General features: G+C 45.4%; 1 protein-coding gene across 1 annotated transcript; it reads left to right on the top strand.

Annotated features, from left to right (window-relative positions):
- Nucleotides 1–6,714: 6,714 nt before the first annotated feature.
- Nucleotides 6,715–9,958, top strand: IL5 (interleukin 5). Its single transcript, XM_084763016.1, has 4 exons — nucleotides 6,715–6,988; nucleotides 7,564–7,596; nucleotides 9,587–9,715; nucleotides 9,795–9,958. Exons 1-4 carry the CDS (start codon nucleotides 6,851–6,853, stop codon nucleotides 9,891–9,893), a joined length of 399 nt encoding a protein of 132 aa, XP_084619142.1. The 5' UTR covers nucleotides 6,715–6,850; the 3' UTR covers nucleotides 9,894–9,958.
- The last annotated feature ends 3,154 nt before the right edge of the window (nucleotides 9,959–13,112 follow it).

Here is a 13,112-nt window from a genome sequence, read left to right as displayed (position 1 = left end):
TCAGCTTCCCTTGGCTTGGCCACGAGAGCCAACCCTTATAGCTCTGCTCTATCTTTTTGCCAGGAGTCTTCCCAAAGCTGTTTTTTTGCCTCCCAGCTGCAGGCAACAGACACTGGGAGTCTCTACAGTATTCCTACTAATGTGTCCAATTAATACAATCTACAGTCAAGAGCCTGTTTGTTCAGATATTTATTCAGTAAATATTGAGTACCTAAAACCAGGTTTCATTATATAGCCCCGGGTGGCCTGGAGCTTACTATGTAGACGTGGGCGGCCTTGAACTCACAGAGATTCTTCTGCTTCTGTCTCCAGCGTGCTAAAATTAAAGTTATGTGCTACCGTGCAGGTAGATTCAACTTGCCTGCGTCTCTGGATCTGATGCAGGATAGCACATCCCGGCACTTAGTGTGTTTCTCAGATGCCGCTGGGCTGTGACTGTATCTGAAGTTGTCTTCGTAAATAATGACCTTAAGGTTTTGGGTGAGAACTGGCCGGGTATTGTGTCTTTCCATTTGGGTATGTGTGGTTAGGCTCGGGGCTAGGCAGAAGTTATGGTTCAGAGGAGGAAGATCACAGAGATAATGCGTCACTCTTATTATGTCACATCAAACGTTCATGTTATAACATGACCGATCACTGTAGGGGTTAATCTGTTCCCCTCTGACCTTCACTCATATGCTGGGGCACACTATAAAATAAATAAAATGTACTCTTAAAATTTCAAAGAAAATCATCGCCTCTCATTTGGCCTCCCGTTTGGGAATTTCTATTTTTTAAAAATATTTTATTTAATTTTTTAAATGTACGTGCATTGGAGTGAGGGTGTCAGATCTTAGAGTTAAAAACAGTTGTGAGCTGCCATGTGGGTGCTGGGAATTGAACCAGGGTCCTTTGGAAGAGTAGGCAGTGCTCTTAACCACTGAGCCATCGCTCCAGCCCCAGGAATTTCTATTAACAAGGCTCTTTCAAATGTTGTTTTAACGTTCCCACTCTATGCATCTACAAGAGATGGCTTACCTATTATGGTGCTTGCCTCCAAGCCCAGTGGCCCGAGTTTACTCTCTGAACCCACGTGGTAGGAGAGAAGTGCCTAGCGCAAGCTGTGTTCCAATCTCCATCTCTACACCGTGGCATGCTCAAGTGTGCGCATCACACACACACACACACACACACACACACACACACACACACACACACGTAATAAATAGCATTCCTACTCTAAGAATGCTTGCAGTCAGGTTGAGAAGGTTAAACTCATAGGGGAAAGGTTAGTGGCACAGCTTTATGAGGCATATGACCCTGAGCTGTGGTGGGGCACACTTGTAACCTGGGCTCCCAATACGGGAGATGCTAAAGCTGGAAGACTGAGATACAGCCTGGCCTAGATCGCCAGAGTCCCCATCGCAACAGAAAGAAAGGAGAGGGGAGGGGAGGGGAGGGACCTGGTGTTGTGGTGCACACGTGTAATCCCAGCACGTGGGAGGTAGAGGCAGGACAAGCAGGAGGTCACGGTCATCTTCAGCTACATAGTGGGTTGAAAGCCAGCTTAGCATACTCAAGACCCTATACCCAAAAAAGAAAAGAAAAGCGCGTGTGCACATGTCCATACCCAGCATTAATCATAGTAGTTTAAAGAGGGAAGAGATCTAAGCGTCCAACAACAGAAAAGTGGGCGAAGGAAACAGGACCTGTATGTAAGATAGAGTATTATTCAGTGGGGAAGAAAATTCTCACGCATGCTACAACACTGATGGACTCTGAAGATGGACATTATTCCAAATGCAAGAACCCTGTTACAAAGGACGGTAGTGTATGAGCCGGCTGTAGTGGGACCCACAGATTCAGAAAGCAGAGGCCAGGCTGGCGGGCCTGGGAGGCATTTCTGACAATAGTTATAGTCATTTGTGTTTTGCAAGGTAAAAGGTCTACCTCTTTTTCCTTCCTTTTTTTCCATTATTATTATTATTATGATTATTATTGTTGTTGTTGTTGTTATTAATGTTTGTTTTTTGAGACAAGGCTTCTCTGTGTACCCTTAGATGTCCTGGACTCTCTTTGTAGACCAGGCTGGCCTCAAACTCACAGCGATCTGCCTCCCTCTGCCTCCCGAGTGCTGGGATTAAAGGCATGTGCCACCACGTTTGGCTTTTTTTTTTTTTTAATGTGATACCACTGGAGCTTAGAGCTTAACAGCTCAGAGGAAACATTTCGTGCAACAGTGTATTTCTTTACAACTTAACAGCATGTGGAGAGCTACAATGGGCAGCACACATCTGCCATTCAGGCTGAGGCAGGGGATCGGAGGTCATGGAATATAGAGCAAGTTCAAAACCAGTCTGGCCTCCATGAGACCCTGTCTCAACCAAACAGGGAAACAAACAAAAATAAGTACAGATTTGAACAGGAAAGTTTTTTTCTTCTAAGTAGGGAATCAGCGTAGGTATAGTAAGTGAAACTTTAGGTTTCGTTTTTTTTAAACTGGGTATCTGAAAACATGAGCCCATGGAGGTCATAGGACAGTAGCTGAGCCGGGGCTGAGCATCCATTTTCACACAGATGAGCTGTGCTGTGCTTTAGCGTAGACCTCACCACCCTCATTTTGTAAGCATGGCCTTTCCCTGTTCAGCCTTCTCATAGCAGCTAGTATTACTTTCCTAAAAATGACAGCAGCTGTTGCACTTTGCCTGCTTAGTAAAGGCTAGCCTGAGGACTTTTCTTTCTTTGTTTCTTTCTTTCTTTTTGAGACAGGGTTTCCGTGTGTAGCCCCATCTGTCCTGGACTCTCTTTGTAGACCAGGCTAGCCTCGAACTTACAAAGATCCACCTGCCTCTGCCTCCCAAGTGCTGGGATTACAGGTGTGTGCCACTGCGCCTGGCTATATGAGGGCTTTTCAACCTGCTGTTCCCTCCATGGCCTGCGTAGCTCTATCATGGTGTTGACTCACTCAGAAACCTTGCTGGAGTTAGACTCATTATTTGGCAATTCCCCTGAAGCCTTCACCTAAGCCCACACTTTCTCAGGGTAGCCAGAAGGCATCAAAGGGAAATAGAATTAGTATCTCCTGACCTCTGGGGCAAGCCAGGCCCTACCAGAACTAAGCTTGGGTTTTGAGAGCATCATTTTAGGCCCACTGTGGTTCCTACGTTATTGCTGGCAGGTTCAATGAAATGAGCCAGTATGACTCCCACAATACTTGAGAGTGTTCAACTCGGATATGTCTAGCTAAGAGCCCAAACCTCAGTATTTAGATGAAAATACACAACACACACACACATACACACACACACCAAAGCATAGAAAACATCACACCATGGAAGCTGAGCTGTGTCACCATGTGTTTCACGGTATATCTCTCCGTCTATGAGCTTTTTTTGTTTAAATCCATGTCTCTATTAGCATTAATCAGTTAAACAAAGTAATGGAATTCATTATGACATTTTAATACACGTAGATGATAGTTTGCAGCCATATTCACCCCATTTCCCTTTCTTGTCCCCTTCCCACGCCTGCTAATCCTGTCCCTGTTGCAGACTAACTCTCCTTTGTGTCTCTTTGTTTTCCTCCTAGTGACCCAATATTTTTAAAGGACTATTTGCAGAACCACAGGCACCTTACCAGTGGTGAGATCACTGAGGAAAAAGTACCTTCCTCACCCAACTACCATTAACAGCAACTGCTCAGGAGGGGCTGGGCCCCATGAACGTCTCTCTCTCTCCCTCTCTCTCTCTCTCTCTCTCTCTCTCTCTCTCTCTCTCTTCCATGACAGGATGTTGATGGAGCAGGTCTTGTGCAGGTGATCACAACAGCCACATCATGGCCAGAAGTCAGCATTCCACACGCGCGTGCGCGTGCACACACACACACACACACACACACACACACACACACACACCCCTTCTGCCACTTCCTTAGGCACATGCATCCTGTCCACGCCTTCCTGCTGTCTTTCCTGGCATTGGAGCAGGTGATATAGATACCCCGTTTCAGGGCTGAGCATTCAATAGTCACACATTCTCAGTTATGGGTCTCTGCAGTTATCATTGGCAACTTTAAAAAAGGAGTGACACCCTGACCAAAGCCGACAGCAGCACTGACTTATGGGCATGTGCATAGTTACTTAGAAGACAATATGACAGGCAGAGCATATCCATTTAGCGCAACATCAGCAACACTTTCCCTGCTAGGGCCTACGGCCCAGCTGTGAGCTTTGGCCAGGCCCCCTAGGTATTCCTTCCTGTGGAGCGGTTGCCTCCATGACAGACTTACCACTAGTGCACCAGATGGCACCTCTTGCTTGGCCGGTTGGCCTGTGCAAACAGGGTCCACAGATAAGTAAGACTGTTGATACAACCCTCCCTAAGCCGCCAGCATAACACCTTCCAGCACTATGAGTGGTAGCCATCAGGGAGGAGCTTTCCGTTTGGCTCCGGCTTGGTTCCTCTGCATCACAAAACTGGTGAGCGCAGTGAGACTGGCTTATTTGGATTGAGCAGTGAGAGAAGCAAGCCTGGAGCCAGGTGCAGTGAGACATGGCTGACACAGCACTCGGGAGACTGAGGCGGGAGGAAGGAGCTGGCCCACAGCACGGACAGTTGGGCCACATCGTCAGACTGCTGCTCAATAAACCCACCACAAATGAAAGAGAGAAAGGGAGGGAGGGAGGGAAAAAAAAAAAGAGAGTGAGAGGAAATGCAAAACTTGATTCCTCCTGCTGTGTGTGACCAGAGACAGAGAGATGTCACCCCGGGACCCCCTCACAGAACGCTGTTTGAGAACTGGGTCAAGACTAAGCCACTGAAGCACCACAGGAAGAAGCCTCTACCCTGCACTGTTTGTCATATGAACCAACGAGCGCTCTGCTTATCTTCATCCAGTTTGGGCTGGGCTTTTAAGAACAGACAGGATGCTGATCAGAAACCTACATCATGTAACTCAGCTGGACTCGCTACTTTAATAAGTGTCTTTCCCAGAGTGTTTTCTTTTCTTTTCTTTCTTTCTTTCTTTCTTTCTTCCTTCCTTCCTTCCGTTCTTTCTTTCTATATTTATATATATTATTTATATTTTTATTTATTTATTTATTTATTTATATTTATATATTTATTTACATTTATATTATTACACACATATAAAATAAACTACATACAGCAAGAAGAACCACAAAAAAAAAATCAGGAATTTTATATATATATGTTACATTCATAGTGTTTTGGCTATTTGTATTTAGCAACCTTGAAGAAAACATCTTTCCTGTCTTGCTGAGTCTAAAATTCTTAATGTAAATCAATATCTATCATATCTCTATCAACTTAAAACATCTATCTAGACCTAAAAACATCTTAACCCCCTAAACAGCTAAGCTTAATTGTACAATTAAACTATCTGGTCTTCAACTCCATTCAGAGACTTGAGAAGGAATAAAATTAATTCCCTGAGTAAACAGGAAGTGCAGGTTAGCAGCTTTCAAAGTGGAAAAAAAAAATGACAGAGACAGTTTGCTACCTGAGCAGTCACCCAAAACTCTCTGTAACATTGGAGCATCATCCTCAGCCTTCTGGTCCAGTATATCTGACAGACATATTTGTAAGGCAGGAATTTTTGAGGACTTGCTTACCCTGTCTGGGCATATTTTGGCCAGCCACTCTGCCTGCATCCAAGCTCGCCCATTTTTAGGCAGAATTCTGTCAGTGGCCAAAACGAGGACATTTTGCCCAGTGGCTGGTTTGCCACATTTGAAACCATCTCCATAAGGAGGTTCTCTGATGCTCATCGTCTTTGAGGTAGGCTGGGTGTTGCCAGGAATTAACCTGTCTTGTTGTCAATGAATCTTTAAAATAGTAGAAATGTCTCTGAATGCCATATTCTGTAGGTCTCTGAGGTTTTTGAAGACCTCATTTAACTATTTTACCGTATCTATCTATAGAATCATATCTACCTGTTAAACCTAGGATGTATATTCTTGTAATATAGACTAGTAATTGACGTGACCATGATTTGATCAACCAACAATTAACTTGCATAACTTACTTATCCTAAGCAGCCTGCAATAACACTTTCAAAGTACTGGAAATAAACCCTGTATTCTAACCGAGTTCCTTTTTGAACCCCGCTAAGTCTAGCTACAGACAACATAGAGTTTTATTTAACTGAAAAGATACTCACTTTCCCTCTTCTCGTTGGCTCTTTGAAACAAAGTCTCCTGTGTTCTAGGCGGACCTCATATTTGATGTAGCCAAGGGTGACTTTCACCTCTTGATCCTCCTGATTGCTCGTGTGTACCATCACACCTAGCAAGACACTCCCAATATTTATGTATTTTAGCATAACTCTGTTTGCAGGTATATGTTTGAATGCATCTTTTTTTCTTTATTAGGAATTAATTTAACACATAATAAAGCATGGAGTGGGGTGGGAGGGGGGGTGGTTCAAGGAAGGACATTTAGGAAAAGAAAAGCCTGCGTCCCAGCGTGTGAGTGTGGGCCTCTCTGGAGACTCACCGTATATGCACAGCTTTTAAAGAGAAATTCAATATTTTGAGTGGAGTATAACCATGGATCAAGGCTGTAGAAACAATTTTTTTTTGTTGTTATAGAAAATGCTTTTTAAAACAGGGGTGGAGGTAGCGTTGTTTACTATTATGAAAAGAGCAAAAAAAAAAAAAAACCTGTTTTTCTTTGAAGAGCAAAGGCATTGGAAACATTGAGTTTCGGTGCTTGCCTTTATTAGGTGTCCTCTATCTGATTGTTAGAAATTATTCATTTCCTCAAAGAGAGAGAATAAATTGCTTGGGGATGCAGCCCTGCTCTGCACTCTTCCTTTGCTACAGGCGAGCAGCGGTGAAGACCTCAGCGTCATGAGGGTGCTCCTGCACTTGAGCTTTCTAACTCTCCCCTGTGTCTGGGCCGTTGCTATGGAGATTCCCATGAGTGCCGTGGTGAAAGAGACCTTGATACAGCTGTCCGCACACCGAGCTCTACTGACAAGCAATGAGGTAAAGTACAACTTTCATCTCTACAGCTTCGGTTTGTTTTCAAGATAGGGTCTTGCTATGCCGCCCTGACTGGCCTCACACATGCTGTGTAGACCAGGCCGTCCCAGCTCCTAGGAGATCCTCTTGCCTACGTCTCCCAGATACTAGGGTTGTGGGTGTGTTACCTTACCTGACTCTACTGTTCTTTAAAATGCATAAATAAATGGGGGGTGATTGTGCGTGCCTTTAATCCCAGAGCTTGGGAAACAGAGTCAGGTGGATCTCTGTAAATTCAAGGCCAACCTGGTCTACACAGCAGGTTCCAGGTCAGTCAGAGCTACACAGTGAGACCCTAACTAAAAAAAAAAAAAAAGTTTTAAGCCCATTAAATAATTTGTGACACACACACACCAAAACAAATTGTGACAGTTCATTCCTACACGTTAAACTCTGCTATAAATAATGCAATTATGACTGTGTTACTGTTAATGCAGAGATGAACAGATTAAAAACCCCTATCACCAGCAAGCATTGTCTTTAAGAAAAGAAAAAAGCCAAAATGCTTTTAAAATGACTCTATTCTCTTTCCTTTGCAGACAGTGAGGCTTCCTGTTCCTACTCATAAAAATGTAAGTGAAGTGATGCTCCAGTGCCCTGACAGCATGAGCCAGTCAGCTTCACGTGCTAAGCTCTGAGGCACTCACCTCTTGCTTTCTGGCAGTGTACTTGGGGGTGGCATCTCACGAGGTCACAAGTGATTCTCTTGCCTTGGTGCAAATGGCTGGGACACAGGCATGTGCTACCACATCCAGCAAATCGTTCACTTTCAGTAAAACGATTCGATTTCCTTTAGATGTGTTCTATGTGGGTGAATGTGCTTATAACTAAGTGGGTGGCGGATGATGTAATGCCAGTCTTCGGGAGCCTGTGGCAGGGGTAGCATGAGTCTAAGGCCAACTTAGGGTTCATAGAAAGCCAAGGCCAGCCTGGATTACGTAGCCAGACCCTGTATCAAAAAGAAATACAACAAACGGACAAACCTTAGAGGACTGGAGATACAGCCTAATTGATAAAATGCCTCATACGCACAAAACCTTGTGTTCATTCCTTAGCACTCCATAAACTAGGCGTGGTAGTAGCACATGTTTGTAATCTCAGTAATGGGGAAATGAGGGCAGGAGGATCAGAGGCTCAAGGTCACTCTCAGGCACATACTGAGCTAGAGGCCAGCCTGGGCTACAAGATACTCAGTACTCACCAACCAATCAAGATTAGGGATGACTCTGAGCTAGCAGGATCTGTTAAGGGCGTGGTCAACTGGCGCTGTCAGTCATCTACCTGACAGCCTCACGTCAATGATTCTTTGCACAGTTCTACACGTGGCGAGAGATCCTGCTAGGCTCCCTTTGGTTCTGTCCATGGCTTTCTTCATCCCGGCGCATTTCTTTATCTTCCTTTCCTTATTTCATATTGCTGAGGGTCAAGCCCACAGCCCTGCCTGTGCTAAATAGGCACTCTACCACTGAGTTCCAGAGCTAGCCCATTCTAATATCCTTCTGATATTAATGAAAGCATTAATAACTTAGGGCTATATTCCTTGTAATGTGTATGAGTATTTTGCCTGTGTGTGTGTGTGTGTGTGTGTGTGTGTGTGTGTGTGTGTGTGTGTTCCATGTATGTGTCTGGTATCTCTGAAGGCTAAAGAGGGGCATCAGATCACCTGGGACTGGAGTTGCGGGTTGGTTGTGAGCTATCATGTAGGTGTTGGCACTGAACCTGTGTCCTCAGCACGAGCATCAAGGGCTCTTAACCACTGAGCCATCTCTCCAGCTCAGAGGGTTGTATGCTTAGGTGATGGAAGGTAGACATAAAAAGATGGTGAATGCCCTCTATTAATAATTTCTGCATAGTTTAATGAATACGACTATGTAATGATATCGTATACACTTGAAAATATTTTATTCTAGTGTGAAATACATTATTTTGCCAGGTGGTGGTGGTGCACACCTTTAATCCCAGAACTTGGGAGGTAGGGGCAGGCAGATTTCTGTGAGTTTGAGGCCAGCCTGGTCTACAGAGGAAGTTCTAGGACAGCCAAGGATACACAGAGAAACCCTGTCTCAAAAAAACCAAAATCAAACAAACAAAAGACAACAACAAAAATCATTACTTCATTTTTCTAAGTAGAAGAAAAGCATGAGAAGAAAAGCTGGGTGTGGGGCCACTCACTTTTAATCCCAGGACTCCAGACGGTTGCAAGCCACCACAACGGTGCTGGGAACCGAACCCAGGTCCTCTGGAAAAGCAGCCAGTGATCTTAACTATTGAGCCTTCTCTCCAGCCCCCAAATCATGACTTGGGTTTTGATATTTTTGAAGCAGTCTCCTGTAGCATTGGCTGGTCTCAAACTCAGAGCCTGCCCTCGAACTCCTTACCCTCTTACCTCTACCTCCTGAAGGATTGAGTAAGCACCACCACGTCTTGGCTGATGTATTTAAGTTGCATGTATTGGTTGCATATGGCCTGATATTTTGAAACATGTGTAGTTTATGGGATGGCTAATACAACAAGTGTTCTTACCTTAACCTGTTTTCTTTTTTCGTAATCTTCCTCTTTCAGCACCAGCTGTGCATCGCAGAGATCTTTCAGGGTCTAGACATATTAAAGAATCAAACTGCCCGTGGGGGTACCGTGGAGACGCTATTCCAAAACTTGTCACTAATAAAGAAATACATCGACCGCCAAAAAGTAAGTGCCCCAGGAACCCTGTGAGCCTGGCTGCAGCTGTTTCCTCTGGGAGCCTACCAAAGTCTGTTCTTTTCCCCAGGAGAAGTGTGGTGAGGAGAGACGGAGAACGCGCCAGTTTCTGGATTACCTGCAGGAGTTCCTTGGCGTCATGAGTACAGAATGGACAATGGACGGCTGAGGTTGAGCTGGCTCAGTGGAGACAGGACTTCAGGCTTTGAGTTAAATTTTAACCAGATGCATAAAACACACAATTGTACAAATGAAGGGGTTACCATATGCTGTTTCCGTTCACATTTACATCATGTAGTCAAGCTAAGCCTATAGATGTCCTCAAACATTGATCATTTACATGTGACAAAATATTTAACTTTCTTCTTGTGTTTGTATAACAGAAACTCCCATAGCCCAGGCTGGCCTCAGACTTGTAAAGTAGCCAAGGATGACCTTGAACTTCTGATCCCCCTGCCTCCTCCTCCTGAGTGCTGAGATGAAGGACATTCACCATTGTGACTAGTTTAGGTGGTACTGGGGATGGAACCTCGGGCTTTGTGTATGCTACAGACTGAGCTATATTCCCTAGCCCTCATCCCCTTTTTTGAGACGGGGTCTCTTATTCCAGGCTGACCTTGAACTCAGTGGGTAGCCGAGGTGACTTTGAATTCTTGATCCAGGAGGAAGCAGGAGGATCACACGCCCCACGTCAACATCCTTTCTCTTAGCCCTTTGAGGAGAAAGGAACTCAATGATTCTCTTGTCGAGGGATGCCACACCAGGGCTTCCTGCTCCTATGAGCAACGTAATACCCCCTAGTCAAACTCTCCTCAACTCCTTGCTACTTGCCCCAGCCTCTGACAATCCTATTTCTACCCTCCTCAATCTCTACGAGGTTAACTTTTCTTATGTTCTATGCATGAATCAGATTGTGCCACGATCGTCTCTCTGTGCCTGGGGTAACCAGATTCTGGAGAAGGAAGGGGGCTTCTCCTTGCAGTGAGGAGAGCCAGCCACATGTCAGGGGCCTTACTTTTCAGTGTAACTGAACTTAAGAAGCAAAGTAAATACTTCGCATATACTGCAACCTTGCTCCCCCACCGGAGCAGAAAGCATTGGATGGTTGAGGTGTGATTCAGCTATCAGGGCCCCTGAAGGAGACTCCTCCAGTGTACTCCAGGAAAAGATGAGACGTATGGTTTTATTTAAGTCTGTGAGATCCTCATATTATTTATGACATGTTTAAGGATTCAGTAAGTTAATATTTATTGCGATGTATGCAAGATTCTAATAAAGCAAAAGGGACAACTCTGATTCAGTTTGTTACTGGTCTGTCCTAACGCTGGGTGTGTATGGGGTCCCTGCATGGTCTCCAAAGGAGGGCCTGAGTATGTGTTGGATGGGCAATCCCCTGCCCCCTCCTTAGAGTTGCTGGGAGCACCAAGGGTGGAAGTGAGCCAGCAGGACATGGTAGAGATCCTGGGAGCAGGGACAAGGGCTGGGGCTGAGCCTGGATCTCCCTGGGCAGCTGTATGCCCAGATGGCTTGGGGTGAGCAGCAGAGGGATGGAGGTGAGGATGGGTGAGCGGGAGATGCTCCATTGATGAAGGGCTAAGTGTGGCAGCATGAGGCTCTGAGGCCGCGCTTCAAACCCCCTGCGAGAAAGCTGGGTGTGGTGGGGGCACTCGTGGACGCCTATCACCGGGAGGCAGAGGCAGCCAGTTCCCTGGGGCTCTCTAGTTAGCTGACCTAGATGAACTGAGTGCTGGACCAGTGAGAGACACTGTCTCACAGAGCAAGGCAAATGGTGTCCTGAGGAAGGGACACCTGATGTTAACTCTGGCTTCTATTTTCATGGGGGGAGGGAGAAGGGGAAGGGAGAGGGAGACAGAGACAAACAGAGAGACAGAGACAGACAGACAGAAGGACAGAATGAATAATGTGTCCTTCCTCCAGGCCTGTATCTAGAATTAAAGTATATGTCAAGGCTCCCCCTGGAAGGCTGCCAGTGTGGGAACCTGTAGCTTGATTTCTCCCAACTGATAAGAATTTGTCCAATCAGGCTCAATGCCAGTCTGTGAAGGAGGCTGGATATGCTCTTGTGGATGGCCCCTGTGGCTTGGGGGAGTTCTCTCTCCCACAAGCTGGGTGTCATGTCCCCTGCCCCCACCTCAGCAGCAAGAGTCACTTATAGTCCACAAGTCACTGTTGGACCTGTGAGTGACCTCTGTGCCTCACTCACTACAGGTCAGGCTCTGTTCCAGGCCACATAAAGGGTCACCTCTGTTTTCCCAAACCCAACACTGTCTTAAAAAAAAAAAGGGCACCTAGACACCTCCTTCCAGCCCTGCATCCATTCTCAAAGTATAAACATCATGAAATGTCTGTATACACATGCTATATATGCAATGTCTGTATACACATGCTATACATGCATGCACTTACGGAAGTCTGAGGAGGGCAGTGGGTACCTTCCTCTTACCACTCACCACCTCATTCCATTGAGAGGGTCTCTTCCTGAACATGGAGTTTCCCACTTTTTAGCCAGGCTGGCAGCCAGCGATGCCCAGTGATCCTCCCATCTCTTCCTGCTCAGCCCTTGCTGGAGTTACAGGCGCGTGGTCATGGCTTTTTACATGGGCTAGGGAGCCAGACTCAACACAGCCAGGGCTCACACCCAGTGGAGCAGCTCCCGGCTCCTTAGTATGGTTTTGGGTTTTTTTTGTTTGTTGTTTGTTGTTTCGAGACAGGGTTTCTCTGTGTAGCCCTGGCTGTCCTAGGCTTGCTTTGTAGACCAGGCTGGCCTCGAACTCACAGAGATCTGCCTGCCTCTGCCTCCCTGAGTGCTGGGATTAAAGGAGTGAACCACCATGCCCAGCTTAGGTTTTTTTTTTTTTTTTAACATGTAAAAATATTAAACTGCAGCCTGGACTACAAAGTGAGTCCAGGACAGCCAAGGCTACACAGAGAAACCCTGTCTCAAAAACAAACAAACAAGCAAACCCAAACCCAAAACAAAAACATGTTAAACTGTAACATAAATTTTTAACATGTAACATTTTAAAATTGTGATAAGGGCATGCAATTACTTATGCCTTTCTTTACCTATGAGTTTACCTATGAAATATTTTTATATTTCAGTATAATCTTTTCCCCTGAGAATTGCATACCTCCGTGTAATAGATTTTGATTGTAGTGGATTGTAGTGCAAGAGTGGTCCTGCTCTGACTTCCCCTGGACTCCTAACACGTCCCCTCTTCCTAATTTCAAATCCTCCTCCTCTCCTTTTTTTTTTTTTTTTTTTGTTGTTGTTTTTTGTTTTTCGAGGGTTTCTCACAGGGTTTCTCCACAGGGTTTCTCTGTGTAGCCCTGGCTATCCTGGAACTCACTCTGTAGACCAGGCTGG

The sequence above is a fragment of the Acomys minous genome, assembly GCF_964271855.1.
Source record: "Acomys minous genome assembly, chromosome: 16".
Lineage (NCBI taxonomy): Eukaryota > Metazoa > Chordata > Mammalia > Rodentia > Muridae > Acomys > Acomys minous.
Note: the sequence above shows the minus strand (reverse complement) of the source record. Positions and strands in the feature narration are given on the sequence as shown.

Coding starts and splice junctions, on each gene's coding strand:
- IL5 (XM_084763016.1), top strand. CDS start 6,851: ATGAGGGTGCTCCTGCACTTGAGCTTTCTAACTCTCCCCTGTGTCTGG. Junction 7,597..9,586: donor CTGTTCCTACTCATAAAAAT/GTAAGTGAAGTG, acceptor TTCCTCTTTCAG/CACCAGCTGTGCATCGCAGA. Junction 9,716..9,794: donor AATACATCGACCGCCAAAAA/GTAAGTGCCCCA, acceptor TCTTTTCCCCAG/GAGAAGTGTGGTGAGGAGAG.